This window comes from Scylla paramamosain, unplaced genomic scaffold (assembly GCF_035594125.1).
Source record: "Scylla paramamosain isolate STU-SP2022 unplaced genomic scaffold, ASM3559412v1 Contig2, whole genome shotgun sequence".
Classification (NCBI taxonomy): Eukaryota; Metazoa; Arthropoda; class Malacostraca; order Decapoda; family Portunidae; genus Scylla; species Scylla paramamosain.
This window is the reverse complement of record NW_026973667.1, coordinates 3,680,001-3,698,508: the sequence shown is the minus strand read 5'-3', so window position 1 is coordinate 3,698,508 and position 18,508 is coordinate 3,680,001. Positions and strand designations below refer to the sequence as shown.

The window sequence follows — 18,508 nt, the reverse complement described above, 5'->3', positions numbered from 1 at the left end:
ACATAACAATGTGAATCACGAACAAGGAAACAGAGAGAGAGAGAGAGAGAGAGAGAGAGAGAGAGAGAGAGAGAGAGAGAGAGAGTTTCACAGGGGAGTGTTTTTGATTGATGGTGTCTCTTCCTCTGTTTTGATGAAAAGGTTTAATTAAATTTTGCATTGTTCTTTTTTTAAGTTTTTAAGTTGATATACTTTTGCTTTGATTTAGTTTATTGCTCAACTTAGTTTTGACTTGGTTGTTATTAATGTAATACAAAAAAAAATAAAAATAAAAAATAAAAAATAAAAAGATTATCTGGCAGCAGTCATTGTTACCACCAAATAGTTCTGGCCTTGCTTTGCTTGGCAACATTTTCCGGAGGCCAACAAGGCACTGGAGAGACTCCTTGGTGACCATGCTGACTTTTATTGAAGTTATCTTCTAAATAACAATGAAGGTTTTCACATTATTTTTCTCTCTTCTGATTGACAAATAATTTGTAGAAGTTATTTGTGTTACCTTGGAGTGTTGGGACCTCCTGTACAGGCAACAATGGTAACTAACCACTTCATAATAACAAAACTTAAATGACTGTGTTATAACAATTAATTAGTGTGTCTGGGCTTTACCTTAATTGTTGGTGGTAAACATCCTTGCTGTGTGTGTGTGTGTGTGTGTGTGTGTGTGTGTGTGTGTGTGTGTGTGTGTGTGTGTGTGTGTGTGTGTGTGTGTGTGTGTGTGTGTGTGTGTGTGTGTGTGTTTTGCTGTCAAAATCATTTTTTTTTTTTTTTCCAATACTTTTTTTTTGTTCAGCAGTTTTGTTTTCCTTTTTTTATTTTCTTTCTAGTTGTCACTTCCCCTTTTCTTCATGTATTTTACTTCCCAGGCTACTGAAGTTTTTTTTATTTATTTATTTATTTTTTGCTAGAGTGTGTTGGCATTACAGCAGCAAGACTGTACAGTGTAATGTGTTCTTGGCCAGCAAAGTGAAGAAGTGAGTAGAGAAATATGACAGACATTGATAACATGTCTTTTTGTATCCTGAGAATTCTGCCTGTGTCACCCTCGCCACAGTCCTTGTACCACTGAAACACCTCCAGCAGGTGCAGCATGTAGAGGCACAATAGTACATGCAGCAGCGTCCAGCAGAGTGAAGGTGCACGGCAGGGGGCCCCAGGGCTCTGTGCTGGGTCCCCTGCTCTTCCTAACTGATACAAAAGACACGACGCGCATTCTTACACCACCACGCCAGACGCCCGTGCTTGCCGAAGACTGCCATGGCCGTGCCCCAGCGTCTGCACGACGGCTCAGGCATACCCAGTGCACGCAAGACAGGCTGGCAGGGTGGTGAGGGACGCGGCTGCTCAGATACAGTGAAGCAAGTGTTGGGGGCGGTGCTTGTGGCCACCACGACTGTGCACCAAATACAGGGAACTCACACACCACCACTCAAAACGGAAAAGAACTTGGCGTTATGTTAGACACACACATTTATTGAAGGTCACACCTGCACTGCCAACAAAACAACTGCTGGGGCTGTTACTCCCTCACACCACCACCACCGCCACCACCACAGGCATGGGTGTGGCCCCACACATCCACACACAACACACCACCTCAGAAGTGGACCCTCATGTGGCTGGCAATATCACCCTTTGTCTTGAAACACTTGTCACAAACATCACACTTGAACTCCCTCAAGCCAGTGTGTCTGAAGGTGTGTTTATTGAGACGAGAAATGGTAGGAAATCTTTTGCCACACTCATCACACTCATAATTTCTAACACCACTGTGTGTCAGGGTGTGTGTGGTGAGGGAACCCTTTTTGGTAAACTTCCTCCCACACTCATTGCACTCATAATTTCTAACACCACTGTGTGTCAGGGTGTGTGAGGTGAGGCAAGACTTGTGGGTAAATTTCTTCCCACACTCACCACACTCATAATTTCTAACACCACTGTGTGTCAGGATGTGTGTGGTGAGGTGAGACTTTCTGGTAAACTTCCTGCCACACTCATCACACTCATAATTTCTAACACCACTGTGTGTCAGGATGTGTTTGGCGAGGTGAGACTTTCTGGTAAACTTCCTGCCACACTCATCACACTCATAATTTCTAACACCACTGTGTGTCAGGATGTGTCTGCTGAGGGTTGACTTTCTGGTAAACTTCCTGCCACACTCATCACACTCATAATTTCTAACACCACTGTGTGTCAGGATGTGTTTGGTAAGGTCAGATTTTGTAATAAATTTCTTGCCACACTCACCACACTCATACTTTCTAATACCACGGTGTATCACGGTGTGTTTGGTGAGGTTAGATTTTGCAATAAATTTCCTGCCACACTCACCACACTCATAATTTCTAACACCACTGTGTGTCAGGGTGTGTGTGGTGAGGGAGAACTTCCGGGTAAATTTCTTCCCACACTCATCACACTCATAATTTCTAACACCACTGTGTGTCAGGATGTGTCTTCTGAGGGTTGACTTTCTGGTAAACTTCCTGCCACACTCACCACACTCATAATTTCTAACACCACTGTGTGTCAGGGTGTGTGTGGTGAGGCTAGATTTTTGGATAAATTTCCTGCCACACTTACCACACTCATAATTTCTAACACCACTGTGTGTCAGGGTGTGTGTGGTGAGGTAACACTTTTGGGTAAATTTCCTGCCACACTCACCACACTCATAATTTCTAACACCACTGTGTGTCAGGGTGTGGTAGTCAAGGCCACGTCTGGATACAAAAGTTTTGTCACACTGCTGGCACTCAAACTTGCTCTCTCCTCTGTGGACAGAGCTGCCTGCCTCCAGGTGATTCTTGCCACCATGCCTGCGCCTCCCCACACCTGAGGCTGGCTGCTGCTGCTGCTGGCCACTCATGCTGCTGCCCGGCCTCACGGCCTCCACCACAGCACCACTCCCACCAGCACACGCCATGGACACAACAAGATTGGTTGGTGGCGAGCAGGGCGTGCAGCCTGGACTCTGCCTGGTACCTGGAACAACAGCGACAGTCAGCACACACTGGGCCAAGGGCTGCTTAACACACTGCCCCAGCCTGCAACACAGCCTGCTTCCTGCTCCTTCCTTGCAACACTAGGCTACACACACATACAACAAAGAGTTCAGCTTTAGAAATAGATGTGATGGCACCACTGCTATCACATCTATTTCTAAAGCTGAACTCTTTGCTCAAACCTTTGCTAAAAACTCTACCTTGGACGATTCTGGGCTTGTTCCTCCCTCTCCTCCACCCTCTGACTACTTCATGCCATGTATTAAAATTCTTCGCAATGATGTTTTCCATGCCCTCGCTGGCCTAAACCCTCGGAAGGCTTATGGACCTGATGGGGTCCCTCCTATTGTTCTCCGAAACTGTGCCTCCGTGCTTGCACCTTGCCTAGTCAAACTCTTTCAGCTCTGTCTGTCAACATCTACCTTTCCTTCTTGCTGGAAGTTTGCCTACATTCAACCTGTTCCTAAAAAGGGTGACCGTTCAAATCCCTCAAACTACCGTCCTATTGCTTTAATTTCCTGCCTATCTAAAGTTTTTGAATCTATCCTCAACAGGAAGATTCTTAAACATCTATCACTTCACAACCTTCTATCTGATCGCCAGTATGGGTTCCGTCAAGGCCGCTCTACTGGTGATCTGGCTTTCCTTACTGAGTCTTGGTCATCCTCTTTTAGAGATTTTGGTGAAACTTTTGCTGTTGCCTTGGACATATCAAAAGCTTTTGATAGAGTCTGGCACAAAGCTTAGATTTCCAAACTACCCTCCTACGGTTTCTATCCTTCTCTCTGTAACTTCATCTCAAGTTTCCTTTCTGACCGTTCTGTTGCTGCTGTGGTAGACGGTCACTGTTCTTCTCCTAAATCTATTAACAGTGGTGTTCCTCAGGGTTCTGTCCTGTCACCCACTCTCTTCTTATTATTCATTAATGATCTTCTAAACCAAACTTCTTGTCCTATCCACTCCTACGCTGATGATACCACCCTGCACTTTTCCACGTCTTTTCATAGACGTCCAACCCTTCAGGAGGTAAACATATCACGCAGGGAAGCCACAGAACGCCTGACTTCTGATCTTTCTAAAATTTCTGATTGGGGCAGAGCAAACTTGGTATTGTTCAATGCCTCAAAAACTCAATTCCTCCATCTATCAACTCGACACAACCTTCCAGACAACTATCCCCTCTTCTTCAATGACACTCAACTGTCCCCCCCTTCTACACTGAACATCCTCAGTCTGTCCTTTACTTATAATCTGAACTGCAAACTTCACATCTCATCTCTAGCTAAAACAGCTTCTATGAAGTTAGGTGTTCTGAGACGTCTCCGCCAGTTTTTCTCACCCCCCCAGCTGCTAACTCTGTATATCCATGTATGGAGTATGCTTCACATGTCTGGGGTGGTTCCACCCATACTGCTCTTCTAGACAGGGTGGAATCAAAAGCTTTTCGTCTCATCAACTCCTCTCCTCTGACTGACTGTCTTCAGCCTCTCTCTCACCGCCGCAATGTTGCATATCTAGCTGTCTTCTACCGCTATTTTCATGCTAACTGCTCTTCTGATCTTGCTAACTGCATGCCTCCCCTCCTTCCGCAGCCTCGCTGCACAAGACTTTCTTCTTTCTCTCACCCCTATTCTGTCCACCTCTCTAACACAAGAGTTAACCAGTATTCTCAATCATTCATCCCTTTCTCTGGTAAACTCTGGAACTCCCTGCCTGCCTCTGTATTTCCACCTTCCTATGACTTGAATTCCTTCAAGAGGGAGTTTTCAAGACTCTTATCCTCAGTTTTTGATCACTGCTTTGACCCTTTTATGGGACTGGCATTTCAGTGGGCATTTTTTTTTATTAGATTTTTGTTCCCCTTGGCCAGTGTCCTTCCTACATAAAAAAAAAAAAAAAAACTGCTCCTGTCTGCAACACACACCCTGCTCCCTGTCCCTTCCTTGCAACACTAAGCTACACACTGCCCCTGCCTGCAACACACACCCTGCTTTCTGCCCCTTCCTTGCAACACTAGGCTACACACTGCCCCTGCCTGCAACACACACCCTGCTTCCTGCCCCTTCCTTGCAACACTAGGCTACACACTGCCCCTGCCTGCAACACACCCTGCTTCCTGCCCCTTCCTTGCAACACTAGGCTACACACTGCCCCTGCCTGCAACACACACCCTGCTTCCTGCCCCTTCCTTGCAACACTAGGCCAGGCCTGCACTCCCTCCAGCCTCCTGGCTCCCTGACCACTGTCCCTCACAAATTAAGTGCCACTCCTATGGGGCAGTGGCCCCCATTAGGTTAGGTTAGGTATGTTAACACCTAAGAGTGTCGTGGTGGAAGACCACGGCAACACTGCTGCCAGTGATCAGAGTGCATCCTTGTCAATGGTAGCAGATCGAGCCGCCCCAACACTCTCTCTCTCTCTCTCTCATTTCAGCTAGTTCCATACTTTCAGTTTATTGGTTGCTCTTGAAACTTATAGTTTTATTGACGCTAATAATAATAATAATGAGAATAACAATAATTCTAATATTACTACTACTCTTTTTAATGTTTGTTGACTCAGGTAGCTGGTGGTGGCCTGCGCACTGCCACTTACTAAACGCCAACAAATCATTTTAGGTGTTAGGCAATAACAGCTGTAGATCCCTAAAGGCGACCAGAATTCCCAAGAATATCTCCTAAAAAGATCAAAATCCCCAGATTGTCATTAAATACATGAAAAAAAAAAATAAAATCCCAATCTGGAGATAAAAGCCCAGAAACATGATGCCTGCTAGGTGCCCCGTGACGCGGGAAGGCTTTGTGTTTGCTCAGGTGTTGGCTGACCACTGGCAAACTTAACATTTCCCAACACTGACCCCGAAAAAAATGCAATATGTACCAAAGCTCCCACGACTGAGAAACAGTAAATAAGATGGAATGTTACCTTTCAGTATTAGTGCTGAATAGATGTAAATGGTGATGAGTGTGATCTATCACATTATACACTAATAACTGTGAATTTTAGTTATCATGGAAAATTGCAGGGAACCCAAGGAGAGTCAAAGTACAAAGAAACACATTACTTGAAAACAGACGAACGCACTACAAAGGAGAGTGAATAAAACAATTTGAAAAAAAGCTGAATACCAATGCACAATGTCAGACTTACAAATAAAAAAAAAAAACAGCAGATAAAACAATGAAAAGGACCATAAAAAAGAAAATAGATAATGCAACACTAAATGAGGAAGATGGCAGAATAAAACCAATTTGGTTTAATGAAGAAATAAGAACAAAAAAGAATTCAACCGGAAATTACGAAATTCAAAGGAAAATGTAAGGAACTACACTACAAGCAAAAAGAAAGCGTAAAAAGTAAAATGATGAAGAAAAATAGAAATGGAGAAAAAAGAAAAATAACGAGAAATAAAGACAAAAAATAACAGAAATCTGGCAGCACATGAACCAGTTTAGCGGTAAAAGTAAAGAGAAGAAAAGAGAGATTATTCTATATGATGAAAAAGGAGTACAAGAGAAAATACATCAGTGTCCTACGAAGATTAAAGAATTTTGGATGAACATTAATAACAAAGAAAGAAATAATATACATGAAATATAAAATAATAATAATATAAAAGAAGAATATGTAAATACACTCAAGAAGTATTATGAGAATAAATCAATTAATATAGATAATAATGAATGAACAATACCATATCAGTCAAGACAACACGTGGATGCAGCATTCACGATAAACACTGATGATATTGTTGCGCCCACCCTTCACTCCGGGCGGGCGTGTTATCCACAAGGGCACGGGTCGAGAAACAACACCAGCGGGGCCTCAAATAAGTCACACTGAACGCCAGGACAAGGCGCACACACACACACACACGAGGCCGGGGCACAGGGGAAAACACGGGCACTATTTCCTAGGTTTATTGACAAATCCTCCGCAAGTACACTGCTTTACAAGTTCACAGGGGCACCACAAGTCTCCCAGGGCACGACAGGCACTCAACAAGACACTCAACAGGCAGGGAAACACTTCCAAACAGACAGGCACACGCTGGCTTCCTCTCGGGCCAAGCGTCTCCTTTCTTTCAGTCTCTCTCTTCCCGCCACTCCCAGTGCTGCCACCTGCAACAGTTCAGCCACCCGCACCCATACCCCTGCTGTAACACTATAAAACCAATGGAAGATTGTAAAATTGAGTTAGAATACCAGATAAAAAAGACAAAGACTGAAAAAGCAGCAGGACCCAATGAAATTAAGACGAAACTCCTTATTGCTATGACACACAACGATAAATGTAAAACAACTCTCGTACAAGCATTAAATGATGTCAGTGATGCAGCAATAATCCCGGATACATGGAAAACATGAAATACTAAATTATTGGAGAAAAACGCAAAACCAGCAATAAAAGCTGTGAGTCCAATAGCCCTTACAGACGCCACAGATAAATTATTAATAGGAATCATAAAAAAAAATAATAATAAATAAATAAAAATAAATAGATAAAATGCAGACATCTACAATAAAACGATATATTAATGGAAGAACAAAATACATATACGGAAAACAGAAGAGCAGCAGACAATTTATTTATACTAAATTACTGTATACAGAAGAGTTAGGAATATAAGAGATCACTTATATTAATATCAGTAGACTTTGCAAAGGCATTCGACAGGTATAAGCAGAGAAATGCTAAAATATAAGATACACCCAAAGTCAATTGACCTGATCGCTAAAGTATATACAGAGGACAACACCAAAATATTCCTTGATGATAAAGAAATGTGTAGTATTGAAATAACGAATGGTATACAAGGATGCAATGGGTCAACTGTTATATTTCTTATGGTGGCAAATCCTATCATCGAAAAACTTAACCAATCCAATGCTTAATTCAGGAATGATGTGTGTGTGTGTGTGTGTGTGTGCCCTGGCCTCAGTATTTTTGGGTGATGATGGAATGCTTCTTGTAATTAATAAGGTGAGGCTAAACAAAATATAAAGTTAGTAATAAAAGGACCATTAAGTGGGCCTTCTTTCATTAATGTTTAGTGCCCTTTGCCAGTGGAAGGATGACTGAAGCAGTGAAGGAGTCCCTGGAGACAATGTGCATGGCGTGCCAGCTGTAGCAATGGAAGGAGTATTGAGGGAGTGAAGGAGTCCCTGGAGACAATGTGCATGGCGTGCCAGGTGTATCAATGGAAGGAGTATTGAGGCAGTGAAGGAGTCCCTGGAGACAATGTGCATGGCGTGCCAGCTGTAGCAATGGAAGGAGTATTGAGGCAGTGAAGGAGTCCCTGGAGACAATGTGCATGGTGTGCCAGGTGTACCAATGGAAGGAGTATTGAGGCAGTGAAGGAGTCCCTGGAGACAATGTGCATGGCGTGCCAGGTGTACCAATGGAAGGAGTATTGAGGCAGTGAAGGAGTCCCTGGAGACAATGTGCATGGCGTGCCAGGTGTATTGACAATTAATATGAAAGATAACGTTAAGTTTGTGTTTGCCTTTTTGTTTTTTCCCAGCAGTTGTCGCTACAAAGGCTGACTCAGGAGCAAACCGAGCCGCCTGTAGCGCCAAGCTCAAGCTCAAGATGTCAACACGGGACACGTGGGGGCGAGCGGCTAGCGGCGCGTCTTGTGCTGCAGCTATTTTGTGCTGTTTCCGTACACTCTCAGGATAGCTGAAGGCCAAGACGTGTGTTTGGAGTGTGAGAGGTGAGTGCAGCACAATGGGATGCGGTAAAGGTGGCAAGCTAAGTACCTAACAGACGCAGACTTCAGGCTTGTCACGGCACTCAGCTGGGATGTCCCCATGGAGCAGCAGTAGGTAGGCTGAGCAGGAGCGGTGGTGGTGGCGCGCGCCGTCAGATTACCTCAGTGACTGCCATGCTAAAAGAGGCAAGAGAGGTGATAGTCGCAGGGCGCGCCTCTTCTCACACTTGTTCAGCTTCAAACTGGTCACATCTGTTACCTTGGAGTCCTTCAGTGTAACTACCTGGGCCGCACTCCTTAGCCTGGGAACTTAGGTGAAGGGTTGGGATCCTACCCACCCCGGATCCTTGCTGATGAATACGCTCTTAAAGGATAGTATAGGTTTAAACTGACAGGCATATTTTGTAGGGGGACTGCCACGTGTAGGCCTGATGGCTTCCTGCACCAACCCTTGTGTTCTGAGTGGCCTTAACTTTTCAGCTGAGTCATGGCGGCGGTGACCTCGCTGGCCGCACAGTTGCAGCGGCTGGCCACACCCCAGACCTCCATTCTAGACCAGAAGAGGGACAGGCGCTCCATTCTGTTTGATCCTTCGGAGGCTGCAAAATATGGCCGTGATGTTTATTACGACATTGGTGAGTGTAGTGGTGGTGGTGGTGGTGGTGGTTGTTGTTGTTGTTGAAGGTCTGTTATTCTTCTTAATGTTGTTATTAATGTTTTCTCTTTTCTTTCTCTCTTATTTTTTCTTGTTCTTGTTCTTATCCTCCTCCTCTTCCTCCTCTTTCTTGTCCTTTGCTTCTCTGTGAATGCCCTCCTCCTCCTCTTCCTTCTTCTTCTTGTCCTTCTTGTTCTTCTTGTTCTCCTTCTTCTATTTTATTTTTTGTTCTTATTGTTTTTTCTTTTCTTGTTTTCATCTTGTTCTTTTCTTCTCTTTGTTTTTTTTATTGTCTTTGTTTTTGTTATTGTTCTTGTTATTTGTCTGTATTTTTTCTTCTATATCATTTTCTTCGTTTTGTTCATTTAAATATCGTTTAATTTACTTCTTTAATTGGTAGTAGTTGCAGTACTTATTGTTTTGTGGCAATAGAGGCACCAATAATAGTAGTAGTAGTATTGTAACAGCAGTAGTAATAGTAATTGTTGTATTAGAAGTAGTAACAATATTAATCATTATTGCAGCAGTAGTAGTAGTAGTAGTAGTAGTAGTAGTAGTCATTATTGTTGTAGTAGTAGTAGTAGCAGTAGTAGTAGTAATTTTTGCAACAACAGCAGCAGCAGCAGTATTAGTAAAAATTATTAAAGTGTTGCAACAGTAGTAGTAGTAGTAGTAGTAGTAGCAGTAGTAGTAGTAGTAGTAGTAGTAGTAGTAGTAGTATTAGCATCATCAATCATCACAATACCAACCACAACAACAACACCAACAACACTCCAGGTCTGTCTGGTTTGGAGACCCTGGTGAGAACGGACTCAAGATTTGCAGCATTTTCGGAGAGTCTGTTTGGGCGTGCCTCGAGGGACCTACAGAGAGCCGTGGAGGACAGGGAGGTGAACAACAGGCTGGATGCTGAGATAGAGAAGTTTCTGCTGCTCCTCTCCCCTTATCTGCAGAAGGAGGCTGCATTGAAGGCCCTTGAGTGGCTGGTGTATAGGTGTGTCTGTCTATCTATCTGTCTGTCTGTATGTCTGTATGTCTGTCTGTCTGTGTAGGGAAAAGACAGAGTGAGGTAAAGAAAGTAAGCAAATGAGAGTTGGAATAAATTTACAAATAGAACAATGAGTTTTTTTATTTGATTTATTTATTCATCTATTTATTTATTTACAATTTCTTCTATCCTGTGTGTGTGCGTGTGTACGTGCGTGTGTGCATGTGTATGTGGTAGTAATAATGATAGTAGTAATAGTAGTAACAATATCATCTCTACTACTACTACTACTGCAACTTCTAACCACTCACCTGTATCCTCCCCTAACACACACACACACACACACACACACACACACACAGGTATCAAGTGAATGAGATGAACAAGCGTCCTCTCCTGATGTGCATCTTTCCGTACTACGAATCTCCACTCTTCATGAGAATCCTGCAAATTGTGTCACTCTCCGGGGACCAGGGGGAGTGGCAGTGGCTCTCCCAGTGCCAGAAGAATGCCAGGCCCCTCCCCAAGCTGTCCGTCTTCACCCAGTGGGGAAAAAAGAGGGTTTTTCGGAATTTTTTGGCAGATTACCTCAAGAAAATGATGAAGGTTTGGTTAGGTTTGGTTTGTCTTGTGTTGGGTGTGGGTCTCTCTCTCTCTCTCTCTCTCTCTCTCTCTCTCTCTCTCTCTCTCTCTCTCTCTCTCTCTCTCTCTCTCTCTCTCTCTCTCTCTCTCTCTCTCTCTCTCTTGGTAAGATAAGTAAGATGAATTATTTAGTCAGTGAAATAATAATAATAATAATAATAATAAATGAAACAACAAATAAGAACAATAATAATAATAATCACTAATCTCTCTCTCTCTCTCTCTCTCTCTCTCTCTCTCTCTCTCTCTCTCTCTCTCTCTCTCTCTCTCTCTCTCTCTCTCTCTCCTCTCTCTCTCTCTCTCTCTCTCTCTCTCTCTCTCTCACAGGCACACACCCGCCAGGAGACACCCACAGTTGCATCGTCCTTCTACATAACTACAGTGTTGGGTGGCTTAGGAGTGAGTGAGGTAGGTGTGTGTGTGTGTGTGTGTGTGTGTGTGTTAGATATTAGTATGGATTTCTAGCCTATAAGATTCGAATGTAGGTTTTTGTACAGTAACTATCTGTCTGTCTGTCTATCTATCTATCTATCTATCTATCTATCTATCTATCTATCTATCTATCTATCTATCTATGTTACAGGTGAGGGAGGAGCACCTGGCCAGCATCGTCAAGTCCCTACACCTGTGCCTGGCCTCTGAGCACCCACACCTCGTTAGTGGCATCTATTTGATTCTTGCTCATGTGGCCTGCAAAACACACCTGTCACCAACCCTGCTAAACTCAGTGATGCTGCTGCTGGTTCAGGTGTGTGTGTGTGTGTGTGTGTGTGTGTGTGTGTGTGTGTGTGTGTTTTTTTTCTGTTTTCTTTCTCTTAAGTATTTTTTTTTATCTTTCCTCTCTTCCTTTTTCTCTAATGCAATCTTTAGTTATTCCTTCTCCTCTTCCTCTTTCTCTTCCTTCTAATGCAAGAATTAACCAGTATTCTCAATCTTTCATTCTCTCTCTCTCTCTCTCTCTCTCTCTCTCTCTCTCTCTCTCTCTCTCTCTCTCTCTCTCTCTCTCTCTCTCTCTCTCTCTCTCTCTCTCTCTCTCTCTCTCTCTCTCTCTCTCTCTCTCTCTCTCTCTCTCCTTTTCTCTCCCACAGACACCACTTCCCACAGACGACCTCCTCCAGCCCTGCCTTCTCACCCTACTGACCCTGGCCCACCACCAGGAGATGGGGGGGGTAGAGGAGAAGACCTTTGCAGCCCTGGGGGACAATGCGGCCCTGCTGGGGGAACTGGGGGGCCTGGCCAGGGACAAGAGTGTGGCAGCCCTTGTGTGTCCCTTCCTTGGTGGTTATATAAGGTGTGTCAAGGGTGTTTTAGGGTGATTTGGGGTCTGTTAGGGTAATTTTAGTGATTCAGGGTCAGTTTAGGGTAATTTTGGGGTGTTTTTTAGTGTCAGGGTCAGTTTTAGGGTAATTTTGGGAGTATTTAGGGTAGTTTTAATGTTTTAGGGTCAGTTCTAGGGATTTTCTAGGGTTGTTTTGGTGTTTGGGGTATTTTTTTGGGTGTTTTTGGGTTTTTTATTAATGATTGTGAGGAAATTCAGGGATTTTTTTGGGTAGCCAGGCTCTTGAGGGCATTTCAGGGGCAACTGGGGGGTGTGGGGGAGTTCAGGGTGTTGGGGGGGGTGTTGATAGTGTCCAGGGATTTTTAGGGAGTGTTTGAAATTGTGTTAGGGTTTTCAAGTGATTTAATTTAGTTTAGGGAGTGTGGAAGTTAGAAAACGATTGTAGTATGTAATTAATTTCTCTCTCTCTCTCTCTCTCTCTCTCTCTCTCTCTCTCTCTCTCTCTCTCTCTCTCTCTCTCTCTCTCTCTCTCTCTCTCTCTCTCTCTCTGGCAGGCATCTGATGGGTGAAGAAGGGAAGAAGAACGAAGAGAAGAAGAAGAAGAAGGGAGTAAAGATGGAAGAGGAAGAAAGGAGAAAGAAGAACATTGCAAAGAAATTTAACAAGCTGATTCAATTCCTGGCTTCCCTCCCTCTCGCCTCCTCTGACGCTGGCAAGGTGGTGTGGTGAGTGTGTGTGTGTGTGTGTGTGTGTGTGTGTGTGTGTGTGTGTGTGTGTGTGTGTGTGTGTGTGTGTGTGTGTGTGTGTGTGTGTGTGTGTTGGGGCCCTACTGCCGAGAGTGCGAGTGACCTGGCGCTGCCCCAAAATGTGCTGAAATTTAAGCTTGTCACTGTAGCTTCCTGTCGGCACTCTGGAGGGAGGTGGCTGCCTGTCTCAGTGCCCAGTGTAAGGTGAAGGTTTGTAGTGCCAGGGTGTCGGGTGTGGTGCCAAGGATCATAGCCAAGTATAACCTAACTTAACCTAACCTAACCTAACTTAACCTAGCTTTAACCTAATCTAACCTAACCTAATCTAACCTAACCTAAGCTAACTTAACCTAACCTAATCTAATCTAATCAAACTTAACCTAGCCTAACCTAATCTAATCTAACCTAACTTAACCTAACCTAACTTAACCTAACCTAACTTAACCTAACCTAACCTAACCTAACCTAAGCTAAGCTCCCTTTCCTCCCTCCAGGTCAGTGCTAGAGAGCCTCAGCTGTCACCCAAGGCTGCTCTCTCTCCCCGGGGTGAGTGTGGCGCAGGCAGTGAGGGACCTGGAGCTGTCCCATCCCCAGGGCCACAACGAGGCCATCGCACGCCTCACTGTGCAGCAGAATGACCCTAACTGTGGCAAGAAGTACCGGAAGGTTTGTGTGTGTGTTTGTGTGTGTGTGTGTGTGTGTGTGTGTGTGTGTGTGGCAATATTAAAAAATTCTCAGCTCTTTCACCACGACTGTTTTCCAAGGCCACAGAGATAACTGGCTGGGTTCTCAAGAGTGTTTCTCCTGTTAATAGTGTAGAAATCTTGTTAATCTGTCACTAGAACTGTAAAAACACCCTTGAAAACCCACATCACTTCAACTAGAGCCTTTAGAATGTTGAAATCTTGTTAATCAGTAACTAGAACCATAAAAACACCCTTGAAAACCCACGTCACTTCAACTAGAGCCTTTAGAATGTTGAAATCTTGTTAATCAGTCACTAGAACCATAAAAACACCCTTGAAAACCCACGTCACTTCAACTAGAGCCTTTGGAATGTAGGAAATTTGTTAATCTGTCACTAGAACTGTAAAAAACCTTAAAAAACTTGCCTCACTTCAACTACAGCCTTTAGAATGCAGAAACCTTGTTAATCTGTCACTAAAAAAATAAAAACACCCTTGAAAACCTGTGTCACTTCAACTAGAGCCTTTGGAATGTAGAAATCTTGTTAACCTGTCACTAGAACCATGAAAACACCTTGAAAACCCACATCACTTCAACTAGAGCCTTTGGATTGGAGTGGAGATGCAGCCAGATACATTACAGTGCTAAATATTATATCTGTACCCACTCATCCACCCATCCATCTATCTATCCCCACAGGTTCTCAATGCACTTGTTCTCCCATCCATGCCATTCCAACCACACTGCCTCACCCAGCTTCTCCACACTGATGAAGGAGTCCGCACCGCTGCTGTTGAGGCCTTCCTAGAGAGACTGGCAAAGGGTGTGGTAAGTAATAGTAGTAGTAGTAGTAGTAGTAGTAGTAGTAGTGTTGATACTGCAGAATGAATACCAAATTCAAACACAGCCACTTAGACTGACCCCCTCTTCCCCCCCTCCCTCCCCCCAACACAGGAAGCCCCAGGGGAGGTCACGTCACTGCACATCAGGTCAATGCTGTCCGACGACTGCCCCGCCATCCCCTGCCTGGCCCTTAGCACCCCCAAGGCACTGCAGGCACTGTCCCCTGCCCTCCTCGCCGACCTGTGCCACAAGCTTCTGGAGAGGAAGGGAAAGGAATGGAGAAAAGCACGTGAACTAAGCATTGTGGCACTGTCCGGCACTGTGGCGGAGAGCTGTGATGCCCAGACGCGTAACATGGCACTGTCTGTCTGCCTGCCTGTGACCTTGATGCCGAGAGTGGCGAGCGACCTGGCACTGTCCAAAAACGTGCTGAAATCTGAGCTTGCCCATCACTGTGGCTTCCTGTCGGCACTCAAGAAGGAGATAGCTGCCTGTCTCAGTGCCGAGTATAAGCTGAAGGACTACAGTGCCAGGATGTGGAGTGCGGTGCCAAGAATCATAGCCAGCCTGAGTGCCGCGGACCAGGAGGCGCTGCTGGGGCTGCTAGAGTGCCAGGGAGGGGGCCAGGGACAGGTATTGGCACTGGGGCTCCTGTATGCTGGCCTGGGCTCTGGCGGGGTGAAGGGGAACATCGCGCTGGCTCTGGCACACAGGATGCTGGATGGCTGTCTGGCACTGATGGAGGAAGGCAAGGTGTGTGTGTGTGTGTGTGTGTGTGTGTGTGTGTGTGTGTGTGTGTGTGTGTGTGTGTGTGTGTTTTGTTGTTGTTGTTGTTGTTGTTGTTGTTGTTGTTTGTCTTTTCTTGTTCTTCATCCTCCTCCTCCTCCTCCTCCGCCTCCAGCACACTACTACTACTACTACTACTACTACTACTACTACTACTACTACTACTACTAAATTTGTCTTGTTCTTGTTCTTCTTGTTCTTCTCCTTGTTTTTGTTCTTGTTCTTTTTATTATTATTATTATTATTATTATTATTATTATTATTATTATTATTATTATTATTATTATTATTATTAAATGTGCACTCTCTCTCTCTCTCTCTCTCTCTCTCTCTTCTCTCTCTCTCTCTCTCTCTCTCTCTCCTCTCTCTCTCTCTCTCTCTCTCTCTCTCTCTCTCTCTCTCTCTCTCTCTCTCTCTCTCTCTCTCTAGGTATCATCACCCCCCAAAGAGGGTCACAGCTGGACAGACAAGCAGGTGACCCCAAATAACCTCCACACATGCATAAGCCAGGTGACCCAAGGTGACCTACCCTGCGACCTGCTCGTGACCTGTGTCCTGCGTGCTGCTGGGGTGTTCGTCTTGCCCTCAGCCTGCCAGGACACCCCCTACTGGACCCCCTTCATGGAGGTGTGTGGTGGGGGGGTGGTAGTAGTAGTAGTAGTAGTAGTGGTGGTGCTGGTGGTGATGATAATAGTAGTAGTAGTAGTTGTGGTAGTGGCAGTAGTAGTAGTAGTAGTAATAGTAGTAGTAGTAGTAGTAAGCATTGATAGTATTAGTAGTAAGAATCGCAGTAATAGTTGTAGTGATGGTGTTGTAGTAGTAGTAGTAGTAGTAATAGTTGTGGTAGTAATAGTAGTAGTAGTAGTAGTAATAAACATGACCAAATTTAACCTAACTTACCCAAACTTAACCAAACCAGACCTGACCTGATCTCACTTTGCCAGGAGGAACCAGGTCAGGGTCACCTGCTGCTACTGGTGAAGGTGACCCGAGCTGCACTGAGGCTGGAGAGGGTTGGGGTCACAGCTGCCAGAGACGCCATCTTGTGTAAAGTTTTGAAGGTAATTATTGTACGTTTAAGGTAATTATCGTACTTTCAAGGTAATTATTGTACTTTCAAGGTAATTATTGTACTTTCAAGATAATTATTGTACTTTCAAGGTATATAATCATTGTACTTTCAAGGTAATTATCATACTTTCAAGGTAATTATTGTACTTTTAAGGTAATTATTGTACTTTCAAGGTAATTATTGTACTTTCAAGGTAATTATTGTACTTTCAAGGTAATTATCATACTTTCAAGGTATATAATTGTTGTAGTTTCAAGGTAATTATTGTACTTTCAAGGTAATTATTGTACTTTCAAGGTAATTATCATACTTTCAAGGTATATAATTGTTGTAGTTTCAAGGTAATCTTTGTCCATTCAAGGTAACTATCGTACATTCAAGGTAATTATTGTCCTTTCAAGGTAACTATCATACATTCAAAGTAATTATTGTACCTGTCATGATTGTATTTACTTCCTTATCATCTGTTTTCCTTCATTTGTGGCAGATTTTGTTATTTTGTTTTTCTTACTTTATTTATTCTCTCACTTTCATATTTCCTTCATTTTCTTCTATTTTTCATCAATTTATCTTCATTTTTTTGCTTATTTATTTTTTCTCTGTCCTATTTATTCTCTCCTTGTCGCTCATATTTAATTTATTTCACTTTTTTTTATCGCCATTGTATTTATCTTCAGCTTGTGGCTCACTTGTAATTAATTCTGTGTATTTTTCATGTTTATCCTTTGTTTGTCTCCCATATTTGGTTAATGGTATAAATTTATCCTCTAATTACCTCTGTTATTTAATTGTATCTATTTGTCTGTTCATCATTCTTTTCATCCTGTAATGGCATCCGATATTTCAATCACTATTTATTTATTTATCCTCCAGACATATATATTTAAATTATTTGTATTCTATTTATCCTTGTTTCACCTCTAATTCCCTGTATTTTCTCTCTGCCTCTCTCTCCCTCCTCTCTCCGCCTCCCGCACCATCAGAAGTGCTTGCCAAACTCCAGGAAACAGCTGCACTTCTTGGCACTCCTCTGGGGCTGGCAGGCGGCCCTCCCCTTCTCCAACCTCATTGATGATACACTTCAGGTGAGTCTCTCTTGAAATGATGCGTTTTCTTTCATGCGCTGTCATAGAAAATGGTAACTTTATTTTACTTTTTATTTATTTATTTATTTATTATTTTTCTGTGTGGTTTGATTTAATAGTTTTTTTTTCTGTTTTTATCTTTCTGTTCATCTGTTTGTCTTTCTTTATGTATTTATTTATTTGTATTTATTTATTTATTTATTTATTTGTTCTTGTTTATTAATCTCTACAAAGGTAAAGAATTATTCTCTCTCTCTCTCTCTCTCTCTCTCTCTCTCTCTCTCTCTCTCTCTCTCTCTCTCTCTCTCTCTCTCTCATTTCCCACTTGTTTTTCATCTCATTTCTTTCTTTTTCTTCAATTTGCTTTCTTTTCTCTAATTTTTCCGTCAATTTCATTCTTCACCACAACACTGACTCTCCCTCACAGACATGGTCCCTCAAGCTTGGTATGTCCCTGCTCTCCCTTGGCACTGCGTTATCCTGGACCCTCAGCCCTGACAGCCCCCTGGTGCCGGCCCTCCTGTCAGCCCTCACCAGTGCCGAGGGCTTGGTGCGGGGGGCGGCCGTGGAGTGCCTCAGGGGCTTGGCTGCCATACCTGGGGCTGCTCTTACAGCAGAAAGTGTGGTGGTTGTGGTGAAGTTGGTGGTGGCGCAGGCGGAGGAGCTGGTGGAGGATGGCAGGTGGGTGGTGGTGGTAGTAGTAGTAGTAGTAGTCACAAATATAATCAATTCATTACCTATATTTTAATTCTCTCTCTCTCTCTCTCTCAGTCAGTTGGCAGCCCTGCTCAGTCACACAGTGGGTGATCAGAGGCGCCAACAGCAGCAGGCTTCGCACTGCCTCCTGGGGCTTCTGGTGGGGGACGCGGCACCCCCCCACATCAAGGCGGCACTGCTCTATGCCCTCTCTGGTGCCACACAGCCGGTGAGTGCCAGTACAGTGCCTCTTCTTGTTATTGTTTAATTTATATTTTTCTTGTTTTTTTTATATATATTTTTTTCTT

At 43.7% G+C, this 18,508-nt stretch overlaps 2 protein-coding genes across 2 annotated transcripts in view; one reads left to right on the top strand and one right to left on the bottom strand.

Moving 5' to 3' along the window:
- Positions 1 to 637: 637 nt before the first annotated feature.
- Positions 638 to 7,775, bottom strand: LOC135095873 (zinc finger protein 33A-like). The gene is made up of 2 exons (XM_063997018.1): positions 6,703 to 7,775; positions 638 to 2,988 (listed from the first exon to the last, which is right to left on the bottom strand). Exon 2 carries the CDS (start codon positions 2,927 to 2,929, stop codon positions 1,598 to 1,600), a length of 1,332 nt encoding a protein of 443 aa, XP_063853088.1. The 5' UTR covers positions 2,930 to 2,988; positions 6,703 to 7,775; the 3' UTR covers positions 638 to 1,597.
- A 792-nt stretch (positions 7,776 to 8,567) lies between these two features.
- LOC135095872 (HEAT repeat-containing protein 1-like) overlaps positions 8,568 to 18,508 on the top strand; it is a 25,385-nt gene continuing 15,444 nt past the window's right edge. Inside the window, exons 1-16 of the mRNA XM_063997017.1 lie at positions 8,568 to 8,724; positions 9,202 to 9,356; positions 10,154 to 10,370; positions 10,727 to 10,970; positions 11,334 to 11,414; positions 11,590 to 11,754; positions 12,095 to 12,297; positions 12,840 to 13,010; positions 13,526 to 13,697; positions 14,418 to 14,546; positions 14,673 to 15,314; positions 15,777 to 15,974; positions 16,292 to 16,408; positions 17,403 to 17,504; positions 17,932 to 18,185; positions 18,276 to 18,429. Coding sequence (XP_063853087.1) covers positions 9,209 to 9,356; positions 10,154 to 10,370; positions 10,727 to 10,970; positions 11,334 to 11,414; positions 11,590 to 11,754; positions 12,095 to 12,297; positions 12,840 to 13,010; positions 13,526 to 13,697; positions 14,418 to 14,546; positions 14,673 to 15,314; positions 15,777 to 15,974; positions 16,292 to 16,408; positions 17,403 to 17,504; positions 17,932 to 18,185; positions 18,276 to 18,429 — 2,997 coding nt within the window. The 5' untranslated portion in view covers positions 8,568 to 8,724; positions 9,202 to 9,208. The remainder of the gene's footprint in view (positions 8,725 to 9,201; positions 9,357 to 10,153; positions 10,371 to 10,726; positions 10,971 to 11,333; positions 11,415 to 11,589; positions 11,755 to 12,094; positions 12,298 to 12,839; positions 13,011 to 13,525; positions 13,698 to 14,417; positions 14,547 to 14,672; positions 15,315 to 15,776; positions 15,975 to 16,291; positions 16,409 to 17,402; positions 17,505 to 17,931; positions 18,186 to 18,275; positions 18,430 to 18,508) is intronic.

Excerpts from the sequence above, each read along its gene's own strand:
- LOC135095873 (XM_063997018.1), bottom strand. The coding sequence starts at position 2,929 with ATGGCGTGTGCTGGTGGGAGTGGTGCTGTGGTGGAGGCCGTGAGGCCG.